The sequence below is a fragment of the Pongo pygmaeus genome, chromosome 8, assembly GCF_028885625.2.
Source record: "Pongo pygmaeus isolate AG05252 chromosome 8, NHGRI_mPonPyg2-v2.0_pri, whole genome shotgun sequence".
In the NCBI taxonomy this organism is placed as follows: Eukaryota; Metazoa; Chordata; class Mammalia; order Primates; family Hominidae; genus Pongo; species Pongo pygmaeus.
This window is the reverse complement of record NC_072381.2, coordinates 56012678-56031276: the sequence shown is the minus strand read 5'-3', so window position 1 is coordinate 56031276 and position 18599 is coordinate 56012678. Positions and strand designations below refer to the sequence as shown.

At 39.2% G+C, this 18599-nt stretch overlaps 1 protein-coding gene across 4 annotated transcripts in view; it reads right to left on the bottom strand.

The window, feature by feature from the left end:
- Nucleotides 1–13852: 13852 nt before the first annotated feature.
- Nucleotides 13853–18599, bottom strand: part of WAPL (WAPL cohesin release factor) — an 88010-nt gene continuing 83263 nt past the window's right edge. For all 4 annotated transcript variants that reach the window (XM_054503870.2, XM_054503871.2, XM_054503869.2 and 1 more), the window contains 2 exons: nucleotides 16515–16610; nucleotides 13853–16203 (listed from right to left, as the gene is read on the bottom strand). In XM_054503870.2, coding sequence (XP_054359845.1) covers nucleotides 16138–16203; nucleotides 16515–16610 — 162 coding nt within the window. In that variant the 3' untranslated portion in view covers nucleotides 13853–16137. The remainder of the gene's footprint in view (nucleotides 16204–16514; nucleotides 16611–18599) is intronic.

Here is an 18599-nt window from a genome sequence, read left to right as displayed (position 1 = left end):
GTGTCAGGGACAAATGGGTCTCATAAAATGGGTTGGAAAAGTATTTCCTCTTTTTCTATTTCCTTAAAGAGTTTTGTATAACACCGTTGTTACCTTTTTCTTAAAATGTTGGAAAACTCATCAGTAAAAGTAAATAGGCCAAGTGTTTTCTTTATAGGAAGGTGCATTCATCTATTTTGCATTGCTATAAAGGAGTACCTGAGGGTGAAGATCTCCCTCTTTCACCTAGGCTGGAGTGCAGTGGCTCAATCAGGGCTCACTGCAACTTCCACCTCCTGGGTTGAACTGATCCTCCCCCGTCAGTCTCTCAAGTAGCTGGGACTACAGTTGCATGCCACCATACCCAACTAATTTTGTATATTTCATAGAGATGGGGTTTCACCATGTTGCCCAGGATAATCTCAAACTCCTGGGATAAAGTGATCCACCCTCCTTGGCCTCCCCAAAATACTCATATTAGAGGTGTGAGCCACCATGCTCAGCCTAGTTCTAATTAAAAAAAAAAAAGTTATGGCTGGCTGTAGTGGCTCATGCCTGTAATCTCAGTACTTTGGGAATCTGAGGTGGGCAGATCACAAGGTCACAAGTTCAAGACCAGCCTGGCCAACACGGTAAAACCTTGTCTCTACTAAAACTACAAAAATCAGCTGGGCATGATGGCATGCACCTGTAATCCCAGCTACTCAAAAGGTTGAGGCAGGAGAATCACTTGAACCCAGGAGGCAGAGGTTACAGTGAGCTGAGATCAAGCCATTGCACTCCAGCCTGGGCCACAGAATAAGACTCCATCTCAAAAAAAAAAATTAGACTTAATTTTTTAGAGTAGTTTTTAGTTTTACAGGAAAATTGAGTGGAAGGTGCAGAGATTTCCTAGGTACCCCCGTGCCCGCAACATGCACAGCCTCCCCCATGATTAACATCTGGCACCAGCAAGGCTTTGTATGACAATGTGCTTTCATTTGTCTTCAGTAAATACCTAGCAGTGAAATGTATGGGTGATATAGAAAGTGTGTGTTTAAGAAATTGACAAACAGGCCAGGGCAGTGGCTCACACCTGTAATCCCAACACCTTAGGAGGCCAAGGCCAAGGCAGGTGGATTGCTTGAGCTCAGGAGTTCTAAAGCAGCCTGGGCAAAATGGTGAAACCCTGTCCCTACAAAAAATACAAAAAATTAACCAGACGTCATGATGTGCGCCTGTAGTCCCAGCTACTTGAGAGGCTGAGGTGGGAGGATCGCTTGAGCCTGGGAGGCTGAGGCTGCAGTAAGCCAAGATCATGTCACTGTACTCCAGCCTGGGTTGCAGAGCAAGACCCTTTCTCCAAAAAAAAAAAAGAAAAGAAAAGAAAAAGAAAGAAAGAAGAAAGCAGAAAAGAAAGAAAGAAAAAAAAAGAAACTGGCAAAGAGTTTTCTGAAGTGGTTCTTCCAGCTCACATTCCCCACCAGCAGAGTATAAAATTCCAATAAATCCATGCATTTACAATCAACTCATTTTCAACAAAGGTGCCAGGAACATACATTGGAGAAAGGACAGTCTTTTCAACAAATGGTGCCTGGTAAACCAGATATCCATATGCACAAGAACAAAACTAGACCCCTATATCTCACCATATACAAAAATTAAATCAAAATCGATTAATGATATTAATGTAAGACCCAAAACTATAAAACTACTAGGAAAAGACATTGAGGAAATGCTTCAGGACATTGATCTGGTCAAAGATTTCTTGAGTAAGACCTCAAAAGCACGGCAATCAAAGCAAAAATGGGTAAATTGGATCACGTGAAGCTAAAACACTTCTGCACAGCAAAGGAAACAATCAACAAAGGGGAGAGACAACCTACAGAATAACAGAAAATATTTGCAAACTATTCAACTGACAAGGGACTAAAATAACCAGAATACATAAGGAATCTAAACAACCCAATAGAAAAAATACAAAGAATCAGGTTTTTAAATGGGAGTAGACCTGATTACACATTTTTCAAAAGAAGACATACAAATGGCCGTCAGGTATATGAAAAAATGCCCCCCATTTCTGTCAAAAAAAAAATTTAGGTCTGATGCAATAGCTCATGCTTGTAATCCCAGCACTTTGGGAGGCTGAGGCAGGAGGTTCCCTTGAGCCTTGGAGTTCAAGACCAGCCTGGGCAACATGGTGAACTCCTGTCTCTATTAAAAAAAAAAAAAAAAAAAAAAAGAAAAAAAAAATGCTCAACATCATCAGAGAAACACAAATCAAAACCACAATGAGAGATCATCTCACCCGTTTGAATGGCTATTATCAAAAAGCCAAAACTGACGATGCTGGCAATGCTATCTCGGAGAACTGTTACACTGCTGGTGGAAATGTAAACTAGTACAGCCACTATGGAAAATAGGTTCCTTGAAAAACTAAATATAGAACTACCATATGATCCAGGAGTCCTGAAGTCATCCTCACAGGGTTAAGAAGAATTCTGGACAGAAATGGAGTTATAATCAGGCTGCACTTTGGTCCACATCTTTGTAACCGGAAGTCCCTGTAGCACCATTGTCTGACTATTTGCATCCCCATTGTTCCTGTAGAGACAGATCTGATGTTAAAACCATGAGGCTATTGTTTAAGAATTGCTCAAGATGTTTTTCAGATCCTCAATTCCACCAGAACAGCTGATGCCAACCAGTTCAAAGACCCCCACAGAGGAATAGAATCAACATGAGAATCGTTTCTTCATCCTATCCTATGTCTTCACCCTTCCCTCCTGGACCAGTCAATGATCTCCACACTTCAGCTCACTCCAGAGCCCTTAAATACCTTAGCCCAAACTCCTCAGAGAAATGCATGTGAACTTTCTTCCCATCTCCTCATTCGGCGGCGACCCTATAATTAAACCTCTTTATCTGCTGCAACCCAGAGAATATTAACATTCTCAGGGTATTAACTTGCTGGGTACATCAGGTAACAGACCTGTTAACAGTTTCAATCCCACTGTTGAGTATCTACCCAAAAGAAAGGAAATCATCATACTGGAGATATATCTGCACTCTCTTGTTTATTGCAGCACTGTTCACAATAGCCAAGATACGGAATCAACAATTCCACTGTGTCTACCAACGAACAAATGGATAAAGAAAAGGTGGTGGCCAGGCACAGTGGCTCACACCCGTAATCCCAGCACTTTCCAGGGCCAAGGCGGGTGGATCACTTGAGGTCAGGAGTTCAAGACCAGCCTGGCCAACACGGAGAAACCTCATTTCTACTAAAAATACAAAAATTAGCCTGGTGTGGTGGCACGCACCTGTAATCCCAGCTACTGGGGGAGCTGAGGCAGGAGACTTGCTTGAACTGGGGAGGCAGAGGTTGCAGTGAGCTGAGATCATGCCACTCTTCTCAGCATGGGTGACAGAGTGAAACTCCATCTCAAAAAAAAAAAAAAGAAAAAAGAAAAAAAGAAAAGAAAAAGAAAATGTGGTATAGATACAAAGTGGAATATTATTCAGCCATAGAAAAGAATAACATTGCCAGGCACGGTGGTTCACACCTGTAATCCCAATACTTTGGGAGGATGAGGCAGGAGGATAGCTTGAGCCTGGGAGGTCAAGACTGCAGTGAGCTGTGATCACATCACTGAACTCCAGCCTTGGCAACAGAGCAAGACTCTGTCTCGAAAAAATAATAATAAAAAAATAAATAAAATCCTGTCCCTTGCAACAACATGGATGGAACTAGAGAACATTATGTTAAGTGAAATAAGCCAGGCACAGAAAGACAAGTATCTCATGTTCTCAGTGATGGGGGAGCTAAGAAAATTGATCTCATGGAGGTAGATAATAGAATGATGGCTACTAGAGGCTGGGAAGCATAGCACTGGGGAAGGATAAAAAGGAGCTGGTTAATGGGTGATGGAACTAAAGCATGTGATTAGTGCTGCAAAAATATAGTTAGATTGTAGGAATAAGATCGAGTGTTTGGTAGCACAATAGGGTGACTATCATTAACAATAATTTATTGTATATTTCAAAATAACTACAAGAGTAGATTTGGAATGTTCCCAGCACAAAGCAATGCTAAATGTTTGAGTTGATGGATATTCTAATTACTTTGATTTGGTCATCACACAGTGTACGCTTGTATCAAAATATCACATGTACCCCATAAATATGTAAAACTATTATGTATCCATGAAAATTAAAAATTAAAAAGAGAAAGTTCCAGTTGCTTCACCTTTTTGCCAACACTTGGTGTGGTCAGTCTTTTAATTTTAGTCATTCTAATATGTATGAGTTATACACTATCATGGTTTTAATCTTTATTTCCCTAAAGACTAATGATGTTTAGGATTTTTTCTTGCACTTATTTATCTTGCTTATATTTTCTTTTGTGAAGTACCTGTTTAAATCTTTTGCCTACTTTTTTTTTTTTTTTTGAACTGGAGTCTTACTCTGTTGCCCAGGCTGGAGTGCAGTGGCACAATCTCAGTTCACCGCAACCTCCACCTCCCAGGTCCAAGCGATACTCCTGCCTCAGCCTCCCGAGTAGCTGGGATTACAGGCATGCGCCACCATGCCCGGCTAATTTTTGTATTTTTAGTAGAGATGGGGTTTCGCCAGGTTGGCCAGGCTGGTCTCCAACTCTTGACCTCAGGTGATCCACCCGCCTCAGCCTCCCAAAGTGCTGGGATTACAGGCGTGAGCCACCACGCCCGGCCAATTAAATGCTTTTTGTGCATTCGCTGAGAAGGCCTCATGATTTTCCTCATTTATGTGATAAGTTACATTTGTTGATTATTCTAATGTTAATTCACCATTGCATTCTGTGATAAATTCAACTTGGACATTGTATTAGCTTTTTATATATTTCTGGACTCAATTTTCTAACATATTGTAAAGGAATTTATTATCTATGGTTATTAAGGAGATTATCCTGAAATTTGTCTTTCTCTTCTTGTCCTTTTCTTATTTTTATCGTTATATAGCCTTCATTGAATATTTAGGGGAGTTTCTGAGTTCCCTCTTTTTCAATGCTCCAGAAGAATTTGTATAAGATTGAAATTATTTCTTGATAATTTCGTGGAAATAACTTTCAAAACCATGGACTTTGTGTCAAGTGTGTTTTGAAATCTTTTAATAATACTGATTCAATTTCTTTAGAAATTGTAAAACTCTATCCCTTTTTGTGTTGGGTTTTGTTTTTTTTCTTTTTTTGAGACAGTCTTGCTCTGTTGTCCAGGCTGGAGTGCTGTGGCATGATCTTGGCTCACTGCAGACTCTACATCCCAGGTTCAAGGGATTCTTGTGCCTCAGCCTCCCAGATAGCTGGGATTACAGGTGCGTGCCACCACATGAGGCTAATTTTTGTACTTTTAGTAGAGACAGAGTTTCACCACGTTGCCCAGGCTGGTCTCAAACTCCTGACCTCATGTGATTCACCAACCTCAGCCTCCCAAAGTGCTGGGATTACAGGCATGAGCCACCACATCTGGCCAGGTTTTTCTTTTTTGCTATATTATTCTAGGAATTTGCCCACTTCATTTAAGTCATAAATTCATTAGCATGCATTTATTCAGAGTAGTTAAAACTTTTTTAATCTCTAGTGTTTCTGTACTCATATATTGTCTTTTTAATATTTATTTATTTCATACCAGATAGCATGTATTGATTTTTTTTTTCTTTTGAAATGGAGTTTCGCTCTTGTTGCCCAAGCTGGAGAGCAATGGCGTGATCTCGGCTCACTGCAAACTCTGCCTCCTGGGTTCAAGAAATTCTCCTGCCTCAGCCTCCCAAGTAGCTGGGATTACAGGCACGCGCCACCATGGTTGGCTAATTTTTTGTAGTTTTAGTAGAAACAGGGTTTCACCATGTTAGCCAGGCTGGTCTCGAACTCCCGACCTTGTGATCTGCCCACCTCAGCCTCCCAAAGTGCTGGGATTACAGGTGTGAGCCACCACGCCTGGCCCACATATATTGATTTTTATACTTACTTTTGTAATTTGTATTTTATTCCCTCCTTCTTGGTCAGTGTACTCAAAATTTAGACTTTTCAAAGAATCCATTTTTCATCAGTTTTTAAAAATTTGCCATTATCTTCTTCCTTTTACTTATTAAGAGTTTATTCTATTGCTCTTACTCTGTCATTAAGATGAATAATATGTACTTTACAATTTTAGTCATTCTGTCTTTCAAATATAAGCATTTAAAGATAAAAATTTTGCTGCATCCTGTGACATTTTTTTTGTTTTTTGAAATAGAGTTTTCTTCTTGTTGCCCAAACTGAAGTGCAATGGCACGATCTTGGCTCACTGCAACCTCCGCCTCCGGGGTTCAAGTGATTCTCCTGCCTCAGCCTCCCAAGTAGCTGGGATTACAGGCATGTGCCACCATGCCCGGCTAATTTTGTATTTTTAGTAGAGACAGGATTTCACCGTGTTGACCAGGCTGGTCTCGAACTCCTGACCTCAAGTGATCTGCCCGCCTCGGCCTCCCAAAGTGCTGGGATTACAGGCGTGAGCCACCACGCCCTGCACCATGACTTTTGATATATTTTATTTTCATTGTCATCCAGTTCTAATTTATTTTTTAAATTAAAATTTTTATTTTTTTGAGACAGGGTCTCACTCTTTCACCTAGGCTGGAGTGCAGTGGCTCAATCAGGGCTCACTGCAATCTTTGCCTCCTGGGTTCAAGTGATCCTCCCCGCTCAGCCTATCAAGTAGCTGGGATTACCGGCACGTGCCACCACACCTGGCTAATTTTGTATTTTTCATAGAGATGGGGTTTCGCCATTTTCCCCAGGATGGTCTTGAACTCCTGGGCTGAGGTGATCCACCCGCCTCAGCCTCCTAAAAGTGCTGAGATTACAGGTGTGACCCACTGTCACCAGCCTAGTTCTAATTTAAAAAAAAAAAAAAATTATGGCCAGGTGCGGTGGCACACGCCAGTAATCCCAGCACTTTGGGAGGCTGAGGCGGGTGGATCACTTGAGGTCAGGAGTTCGTGACCAGCCTGGCCAACCTGTGAAACCCTGTCTCTACTAACAATACAAAAATTAACTGGGCATGATGGCGTGCACCTGTAATCCCAGCTACTTGGGAGGGTGAGGCAGGAGAATCTCTTGAACCCAGGAGTTGGAGGTTGCAGTGAGCCAAGATCGTACCACCGCTCTCCAGCCTGGGTGACTGAGCAACACTCCGTCTCAAAAAAAAAAAAAAAAAAAAAAAAATTATAATTGGTTTAACCCATGAGTTATCAGGTTGTGTTTTTTACATTTCTAAGCATATAGAGGTTTTCATTTAACTGCTTATTACTGTCTTTTAAATAAATTGTTCTGAATGTTTTCACCTTAGATAATATTGCCTGTTCTACAATTTTGGATAAATTGATGCATATTATAGGTCTCAAACTCGTGGTCTCAAGTGATCCTCCCACCTTGGCCTCCCAAAGCACTGGGATTACAGGTGTGAGCCACTGCACATGGCTGTATTATATGTATTTTGAAAATTCAACTTCTTCCACTGAGCGTTATGAATGTGAAATTTCTTCATGTTGTTGATTTAAAAAGTAATTCATTCCTCTTTATTACTAAGTAGTATATTATTGCATGAATCTATCAATTTGTTTATTGTCTGTAGATGGACATTTGAGTTGTTTCCAGTGTTTGGCTATTTGTTGATAAAATGACTATGAACATTTTCCACAACTTTTTCTGTTGAATATTTTCATTTCTTCTGGATAAAGTGAAACTGTTAGGTTGAAGAACAGATATATATATATATTTTAGCTGTGGCCCAGGCTGGAGTGCAGTGGTACAATCATGGCTTACTGTAGCTTCAACCTCCTAGGCTCAAGCAATCCTCCTGCCTCAGCTGGGACTACAGGCATGTGCCACCATGCCCAGCTTTTATCTATCTATCTATCTATCTACCTATCTATCTATCTATCTATCTATCTATCTATCTATCTATCATCTATCTATCTATTTATTGGCAGAGACGAGTTCTCACTACATTACCCAGGCTGGTTTTGAACTCTTGGCCTCACGTGATCCTCCTGCCACGGCCTCCCAAAGTGCTGGGATTGCAGGCATGAGCCAGTGCACTCAGCCCAGACAGGTATAACTTTAATCTCACAAGGAATTGACAAAACTCGTCCAAAGTGGTGTTATGATTTTACATTCCCAACAGCATTAAAAAAAAGTTCCAGTTGTTCATATGCCACTATTTGGTGCTGTCATCTTTTGAACTGGCCATTCTACTGAATACACAATAGCATCTCATTGTAATTTATGGGTTTTTTAATCTTTTTTTTTTTTTTTGAGATGGAGTCTCACTCTGTCGCCAGGCTGGAGTGCAGTGGCAAGATCTCCGCTCACTGCAACCTCTGCCTCCCGGGTTCAAGCAATTCTCCTGCCTCAGCTTCCTGAGTAGCTGGGATTACAGGCACATGCCACCACACCCAGCTAATTTTTGTATTTTTAGTAGAAACAGGGTTTCACCATGTTGGCCAGGATGATCTCAGTCTCCTGACCTCGTGATCCACCTGCCTCGGCCTCCCAAAGTGCTAGGATTACAGGCATGAGCCACCGCACTTGGTCACTTTTTATTTTATGTATTTATTTATTTTTGAGATGGAAGTCTCGCTCTGTCACCCAGCCTGGAGTGCAATGGCACGATCTCGGCTCGCTGCAACCTCTGCCTCCAGGGTTCCAGCGATTCTCCTGCCTCAGCTTCCTGAGTAGCTGGGATTACAGGCATCTGCCATCACGCCCGAAGAATTTTTGTATTTTTAGTAGAGATGGGGTTTCACCATGTTGGTCAGGCTGGTCCTTGAAATCCTGACCTCGTGATCCACCTGCCTCAGCCTCCCAAAGTGCTGGGATTACAGGCGTGAGCCACCACACCTGGCCAACTTTTATTTTATTTTTGAGATGAGGTCTGGCTCTTTCTCCCAGGCTGGAGTACAGTGGCATGATCTCCACTCACTGCAGCCTCCATCTCCTGGGCTCAGGTGATCCTTCCACCTTAGCCTCCCAAGTAGCTGGGACTACAAGCACAGGCTGTCATGCTTGGCTAATTTTTTGTGTTTTAGTAGAGAGGGGGTTTCATCATGTTGCCCAGGCTGGTCTTGAACACCTGAGCTCAGGCAATCTGCCCGCCTCAGCCCCCCAAAGTGCTGGGATTACACGCCTGAGCCACCAAGCCTGGCCTCTTTCTTTCTTTTTTATAGTAGCTTTATAGTTTTAGCTTTTACATTGAGATCTATGATCCATCTGGAATTAATTTTTATGTTTAGCATAAGGTAAGGGTCAAGATTTTTTTTTAAATATGGGTATTCACATGTTTCATAACCACTTGTTAAAAATATTTTAATTTCTACATTAAATTGCTCTGGTGCCTCTGTCAAAAATCAGTTGACCTTGTATCTGTTGACCTATTTCTAGGCTCTGCCTTCATTGTATTGATCTTGTCCTCATGCCAATACATGGTCTTGACCATTGTGGTTTTATCATGAAACTGGAAGGTCAATAGTGTATGTCCTCCGGCTTTGTTATTCTTCAAGATTATTTTTACTATTTTATGTCCTCTGCATTTCCATGTGAATTTTAGAATCAGCTTGTCAATTCTACTTTTAAACAAAGTAGAAGTGTTGATATTGGAAACTTCTGCCTTGTTTTTGATCTTCAGAGGAAAGTATTCAGTGACTCATCAAGTTTAATTATTGTACACTTTTCATACCTGCTCTCTTCTGAGGGGGGGATCAAGATTAGTTCCTATTTCTTTCTCTTTTTTTGAGACAGGGTCTCACTCTGTCACCCAGGCTATAGGGCAGAGGTGCAATCACGCCTCACTGCAGCCTCGACCTCCTGTGCTCATGCGATTCTCCTGCCTTAGTAGCTGCTAAGTAGCTGGGACCACAGGCGCACACTACCACACCTGGCTAATTTTGTATTTTTTATAGAGACAGGGTTTCGCCATTTGCCCAGGCTGATCTCAAACTCCTGGGCTCAAGCAATCCACCTGCCTTGGCCTCCCAAAGTGCCGGAATTACATGCATGAGCCACTGTGTTGTTGCTTTTTTGTTTCTTAACCATGAATAGGTGTTGCATTTTGGAAAATGGTTTTTCTGTATCTAAAAGATAATAAACCAATTTTACGCTCCTTTGATAAACACCTTGTTGTGATGTATTATACTTTTTATATAGTAATGGATTTGATTTTGTAATACTTTGTTAAATATTTTGCATCTATAAAATGTTGCTATTTTTTTTCCTTGCAATATCTTTGTGCTTTATATTGGAGATATATAGGTAAGCCTTATACACTGATTTGGTAAGTATTCTCTTCTCTACTTTCTGTGTAAGATGGATATAAATTCTTCCTTGTGTTTCATGTAATGCATCAATGAAGTCTTCTGGGACAGGACTTATACGTAGATTTCAAAGTAGAAATTCAATTGTTTTGAATATAGGGCTAATGAGGCTTTCTGTTTCTTGAGTCAGTTTTGGTAAGTTTGTTTTGCAAGGAATTTGTTCATTTAATTTGTAAAATTTACTGGCTTAAGTTATTCATAAAATTCTTTATCTGACCGGGTGTGATGGCTCACGTCTGTAATGCTTGCACTTTGGGAAACCAAGGCAGGAGGATCAGAGCTCAGTAGTTCAAGACCAGCCTGAGCAACAGAGTAAGACCTTGTCTCTATTAAGTAATAAAAATCTTTTAATTATAAAAATTTTTAAATTATTTATCCTTTTATGTCTATAGCATCTGTATTCCATCTTTTTTTCTGACGTTGATAATTTGTGGTTTTTTCTTTCTTGATTAGTCTTGCTAAGGATTTATCAGTTTTATTAACTACAAAGAATCATCTTTTGGCTTTGGTAAAATTTTTCTATTACTTGTCTTTTATTATATTAATTTCTGCTCATATTTTTTCCTTCAACTTACTTTAGGTTTAATTGTTCATCTAGCTTCACATAGAAATTAGGATAATTTAAGCCTTCTTAATTTTCCTCTAAGCACTGCTTTAAGTGTATTCCACAAATTTTGATATGTTGTATTTTGTCATTCAGATCATTAAACTTTCTAATTCCCCTTCAAAGACTGCTAGGAAGTGTATTATTTTTCAAAGTTTTCTAGATACTGTATTGACTTCTGATTTAATTCCTTGGGGTGAAGATATATCCCCTTTAAGATTTCAATCATCTTAAATTCATTGAGACTTGTTTTATGACCCATCAGATGGTCTGTGAAAATTTTTTGTGCAGTTGAAAAATATGCTCCGTGTAATGTTTTATGACTGTCAATTACGTCAAGATAGTTGATACTGTCATTCAGAGCTTCTCTATCCTTACTGATATATATCATATATATATGTATCCTATTAATTCCAAAGGGTGAAATATCAAACTATGATGTGACTTTGTCTATTTCTCCTTTAAATTTTTAACTGCATGTAGTATAAAAGGTCTATCAGGTATTAGATGCACAGGCAGAATTGTTATTTCTTCCTGTTAGAGACCCTTTCCCCTTAACAGATCTGGTAATATTCCCTTGTCTTAAAGTCCATCTTGTCCGATAATACAGCCACTCCAATTTTGTGATTAGTATTTGCATGGTACATCTTTTCCTACCCTTTTGCTTCCATATCATTTGTATATTTGTATTTAGTGTCTCTTGGCTGTTCAGTTTGACAATCTCTGCCTTTGTTTAGTGTATTTACATTTAATATAATTATTCATATCATTAGGCTTAGTGGACATCTTTGGCTTGTTCCTTACAGGGAAAGTGTTTTTTGCTTATTTCTATTTGTCCTGCTTCTCGTTTTCTACTTTTCTCGTTTGTTTTTGTTAGTTACTCCTTCCCTGCCTTCCTTTGATTAATCAAATATTTTCCAGTGTTCCTTTTAATTTCCTCTGGCAGCTCTAGCTATATGTGTCTGCATTATTTTTTACTTGTTACTCTAGGGGTTATGATAGGCATCTTTAATTTATGACAATCTACTTAATATTAACAATTTTTGCAAGAGGATAGTTTCATTTACCTACATTCGCTATAATACAATTCTAGACAGCAAGACAGGTTCTTATAACAACTAGGCAGTATATAGCTTTATAAACTCAGCTGGCTCCTTACGCCAGTACATGGCATTTGGAGTATTCAAACTGCACACAAAGGTTAAACAGGGAAAGAGGTTTGACAAAAACACTCAGTATTTATTCAAATTCTTTGTTCAAAGACATTATCCATAAAGTTATTCATCTACACATCCAATGTCAGGAGACCATGATAGTGAATTGTGCAAGCCTCTTTCAACACTTTCTTCTACATCCAAGAAAAAACCTGAAGGACATACTTAAAATACTTTTTTTTTGAGACGGAGTCTCGCTCTGTCACCCAGACTGGAGTGCAGTGGCGTGATCTTGGCTCACTGCAACCTCTGCCTCCCAGGTTCAAGTGATTCTCCTGCCTCAGCCTCCCAAGTAGCTGAGACTACAGGTGCACGCCACCAGGCCCAGCTAATTATTGTATTTCTAGTAGAGACACGGTTTCCACCATGTTGGCTAGGATGGTCTCGATCTCTTGACCTCATTGATCCGCCCACCTCGGCATCCACCCATCTCGGCCTCCCAAAGTGCTGGGATGACAGGCATGAGCCAACGTGCCCCAACCCCATGCTTAAAATACTTTAATGATTACTGAAGTTTGTTCAATTCCCTCGTTTATTAGTCATTAATAAGATATTAACAAGATCAATTTGAAAACAGCAATTGTAGAGTTGCTGTTAAAGTAACCCAAGCCCCACTGACCTCAGTAATATAACAATATGCTACTCCATTGTTTAGAATATTTCACCTTCCTGATACAAAATAGTGAAACGATTAAAGCTACCATTGCCAAGTTAAGGTTACTTATTTATTTTTATTTTTTCAGATGGCATCTTGCTGCGTTTCCCAGGTTGGAGTGCAGTGGTACGATCTCAGCTCAGTGCAACCTCCGCCTCCTGAGTTCAAGCAATTCTCCTGCCTCAGCCTCCCAAGTAGCTGGGATTACAAATGTGTCACTACACCTGGCCAATTTTTGTATTTTTATTAGAGACCAGTTTCACCATGTTGTCCAGGCTGGTCTTGAACTCCTGACCTCAAGTGATCTGCCCGCCTCAGCCTCCCAAAGTGGTGGGATTACAGGTGTGAGCCACTGTGCCCGGCCATCCTAAGTTTAGAATATTGTGCTAATGCTTCACATGTACTTACTTTTCACAACCATGAGGTAGGTACTATCCGTTTTTCCTGTTTTGAGGAAACGGGCTTAATGGTTCAAGAATTTACTCAAAGTCAATAAACGTGTATCAGAAATAGGATTCAAATTTTCTGTGTGATTTGTCTTTCTATATCCATAGGCTGCATCCTGAAATCACTCTTACATACTCATATTTAAGTGGGGAGAGTAACGGAAACTCCCAGGAGAGATCCTTCAATCTAGTTTTGTGGCTAAAAGCAGTAAGGAGAGGTTGAGGAATCTACTTGTAAATGCAGGATGCCTAACGGCTGACAATTAAGAAAACTGAAAAACTAAAAAGCAGCGTAAAACCTCAGAAGCAAAGAAGTCCTGGATCATACTCATAGGATCAAAAAATACCTGAATCAAAACAGTAAGTAAGCCAAGGGCCTAACTGAAAATCCAGTCCCTAATTGGCCTGAGTTGTTGAGTTCACATTATATTCAGATGAGTATTATTAAAAACATGGAGAAATAATAAAGTATTTAACAAAAACTGGTTAAATGTGTTAAGTGATAGTGTATTTCCCATTAGAGTCAGCTATATATAAAGTTTGTGACACTTCTGTCCTCCAATAGACTTATGTTAAAGACAACATGTGTATTGAAAGTAGCAATTTTATTTGAGTTAAAATTATTTACAAAAACCCAAAGACATACTTCATGAAACTGGTACAAACTATTTTTTCCTGCCGTTGGCTTTTGCTCCAAAGATCACAGCTGAGAAATACTGTATAAAATAAAAATAGGATTGGATTCAGAAAAGTACTCTACTGTTCTAATTTCCAATTGGTAGTATTTACAGAAATATTTACAATGGAAAAAAGGTTACTTTAAAACTTTTAATTAATTTGCAAGTCAGCCTCAAGTACCCTAAAATGCAGAGTTCTCTGAGGGTTAAAAACACACAAATGCACTGCAGTTGGTGAAGTGATTATCTCCCCCACCCCCCACCAAAATCTGCATCTCTATCAGTGCTTGACAATTAGTTATTTAAAAAACAAAACAAAACAAAAAACTGTTAAACACTGAGGTAAATCAATTTTCAAATGATTACCAGTGTAACAGAAAAATGTAGTTCGCCCTGATTGTTCTCATCCAAATGTTTTATAATATTCCTTACCATCTGCCACAAGTCAGGTTCACCAAAAATCTGTCCCTTTCCCTAAATCCAATGATTAATAAATATCAATGTATTTTGCACTTTAAAATAAAATATAACTAATTTAATTTTATGGGTATCATTTACCAATATGTTTGTAAAAGTATTTTGCTAAGCTAGCTTTAATACTCAGGGCAAATACAATCTCAATGGTTCCCACGTTACACTGGCGTACTATGTTCTTAAAAGGTGATGGGTAGAGGTTGGGGTGGGTAGAAGGAAGAAAACAATTTGCCTGGAATCAGTTACTTCCTTATAGATTTCCCAACAATCTGCATTATCAAAAATAGGAAGACAATAGAAGGCAGCCACTGCATTTAAAAACATTACAGCTGGCACTGATACAAGAGCCCCGATTTGTCACTTTATACAAGGAAATAACAAAGTCTAAATGGGTAAAAATTAGACTTTTAGCTATTTTCCCCAATACACACCAAACTAATATTTTTATGGCTTCAAGTTTTACAAATCCAATGAAGAAACATGATGTAACTACCTGAAAGGCATTTAAAAGTATTAATGAAAAAGATCTCTAGAAAGCCTGTATTCAGGCCCAATCAATAAAAAAGGAAAAAAAAGTATAACCAGTGGTCTGAACAATAATACAAGAAAAATTTGCAATGTTATGATATTAAACCTATAAAATGTTTCGTGTTCCATAACTGTTTTTCAAATAACTGCTCTACAAACAAAGAATCTGAATGAAAAAAAGGGTCTTCTCTAAACCAGCAATTTAAGGCTTTGCGCTTATGCAATTGATCCTGTCACTCTATAGAAGAGTATACATGTTATCTGGAAACATGGATTCCACATTGGTGTTTTAGCTTCCTTATATTTATTGTACTGAACATTAGAAAATATATCTAGAGAGTCTTTCCTCAAAATCTAATAATGTTTCAAGAGCCTCCCTAGCATTAAGTGTAAACTACCCTGGGTTTGACTATTTTGCCTCCTCCTTTAACAGGGCACATCATCTTATATAATATTCCCTCAAACTGTTGTTTTTCTTGTGTCTATAGCTATGACACATTATGGTATGATATTGAATATGGTTGTGGTCTCAAAAGTAAAAAATATTTCAATAACCCAAACCTAATCAAGAATAAAAAAATATACTATTAATCCCGTGTATCTTTGGATTCCATCTAATTTTAAATACAGACAGTAGTTCAGGGAACAACAACCAAAAAATTCACAAAATTATTAAAAGCTTTATTTACGATTGGAATCATTCAACAAAAAAGCAAAAGCAAATGAGCCTGAAAAAGGAACTAAGCTGTTGTCTAGAATGTCCTCAGAACATTCGCTACCTCGGTAGCTAAGCTGCCTTTGCACCTGGCTGGCACGACAACAGTGGCTCAACATACACAGCAGTTGCACTAACAGCAGCACAAATTTTCCCCTTCAAACTTGCCCAGAATAAAGCAAGAAAACAAGGGGAGGGTATAAACTCTGCCAAAGTAAATGTATTTAAATACTGCATGGAATTGTTAACAGCCTGAACCTTTTCCCTCATTTTTGATAGTTGCAGATTGATGTAGTAACTGTCATTTAGCAAATGCCGAATGCATGATGAAGAAATCAGGTGGCCTTAAAAATCCAAACACGAATGATACTGATGAATGTTCTTGGTATATCTTCAAGGACTTCTTTCATGACTTGACTTTTCTTTGTCTAAGGATAGCTCCAGCATTACCGAGCACCTGAAGCAAAGGTAAAGCAGCTAGCAATGTTCCAAATATTCAATCACTCTAGAGATAGATTTCTGGCCAGTTGTTCCAACAGCACACTGAAAGCGGGGTGAAGGGGAAAGGAAGTAACAGTTAATATTTAACAGACATTAAGAAGCATAAATAAAAGTTTACCTCTAGATTTACTAAACTGAACACTACAAATCAAAGTACACCGAGATTAAATTGTGGGTTTGATAAAGTTATTTGCCATAACATGCAATGATTACCTTGAAGAAACAGAACACAATTATTAAAATTAAAAGAAAATCCCTTTTTGCTCCCACTTACTATGGCCATAGTATTTTTACGTCTACTGTCAATGTATTATAAATTTAAAATCACATAAGCTGTAATAAAAGCTACTTACAGTGAGATTCATAAAGCTCAAAAATTTTTTGAGCATCTCTGTCATTATTGAAAAGTCTCCTTCTGGCAGATATTCCCGCACAGTGGTTACATTGATCTGAGGAAACAGAGCAAGAAATATTGGTCAGCTGGCAGAAAACATGAGATTGCACCTCGTACAATGTTGTTGGTTTTGATACACATCTTGGTGCAAATTTTTAAGATCCTTGGAACACGTGGTTATTTATTCTCTTTCCACACTCACTCTGCATGTGATTTCCTACCTAACCCTCAGAAAGAAAGGAGAAAGGTAAAGTTGGCAAAAGCTACAAAGAAATATTTGTGTACACATTTACTTTTTTTTTTTTTTTTTTTTTTAATGAAACAGTCACTCTGTCACCCAGGCTGGAGTGCAGTGGTGCAATCTCAGCTCACTGCAACCTCCACCTCCTGGTTTCAAGTGATTCCCATACCTCAGCCTGCCGGGTAGCTGGGATTACAGGCACGTGCCACCACGCCTGGCTAATTTTTGTATTTTTAGAAGAGACATGGTTTCATCATGTTGGCCAGGCTGGTCTCGAGCTCCTGGGCTCAAGTGATCCATGCACCTTGGACTCCCAAAGTGCTGGAATTACAGGTGTGAGGCAGCATGCCAACCTACTTTCATAAATGCAAAGAAAAAGGCCTGAAATAACAAACTGCACGGTTTAATGTATGTGTGTGTTTCACTGGGGGCCCTGGGGGAATAGGAGAAGAGGGTGAGGACTTTAGACTTGAGAATGTACTCACAAAGCTGCTCATGAAATAAAAAGATTAAAGAAAAATTCACATCCTTCACAGATGAATTCAACTAATTATATAGGACAGGAATTAACTAGAAGCATCTTTCCAAAGGCAATCTAACCTCATCTATGATAGATTCTCAGACAATATCAGGAGAGAAAACCCTTCATTATTAGCAAGCAGCAGCCAAACTATATATAAACCAACCTGTTATATGGAAAACATTACACAACCTGCTTAAAAAACTATTTCATTACATTAAAGAATGCTTTAAATGTTTTAGGAAGAATAAAAAGAAAAAATCTTTTAGGAAGGTTCACCTGTAGTAAGGGGCAAAAGAAAGTATACTGTCCCAAGTTTGGGGACACAAGGTAAAGGGTTAAACAAAACCAACCAAAAAACAACAATAAAACACACAAAAGCTCCCAATTTGACTTTTGTTAGCGGGGGCAAAAAAGGAGAGATGACATATTTCTCTTCAGAAATTTGCCACTACCCACCCCCTTTTTCCTATTCCCATGCCAGGGTATTCGCAAAATTAGAAAGCAGCAAAATAATGAGATGAATACAGCTTCAGAAAAGATCTAATCAAAACACTGCTAAAGTACTCATGTGCTGAAGATATCAGTTACACACATTCAAACTGATCCTCCCACCAAAAGCTACCACAGTGGTGGGCAAAATAGTGGCTAAGGTGTCTCTGGAGAACTGCTCAGTAGAAAAGTACACCTCTATAATACAGAATATATGATTAGCTCCTATATTTTGGATGAAAGCCCCTCATTAATCCAAATCAAATCCTTCTCTATCAACACACTACAGAACATGACATACAGCGTTTCTGAGGCAATGGGAGGGACAGTGACAGCATTTTTTAACAGAATATAGCAGGTACAAAAAGAAAAGGCGTGATACAGCATGGCCTATTTGAAAAATTTTAAAAGTGCCCAGTAGGTTTGGAAATTGGAGCAGTCTTAAGTCCAGGGTCTTGCGACACTAAACACTCACTAGTCCCCTTACTGGCTGTGAGCCAAGGAAGACCGGGCAAGGAGCTACGTGATCAGCAAGTGCTCTGAAGTAAGTTAGCTCCAGTGGCAATGTGCAATGTCCCAGGAATGGAGGGGCAACAAAGCAGGAAGAGCAGTGAGGAGACTGACCACTGCAATGCACCAGCTGCAAAGTGAGAAGTCAAGGAGGGCAAGTGAAAACGGGATCAGACCACAAAGCAGCATTTACTGCAACAACCACATGCTTTCTTGTCTATCTCTTTCACTTACACATTAGGCAACCAAACTTCCTTTACATTTTGTGGTATCCGCTAGCT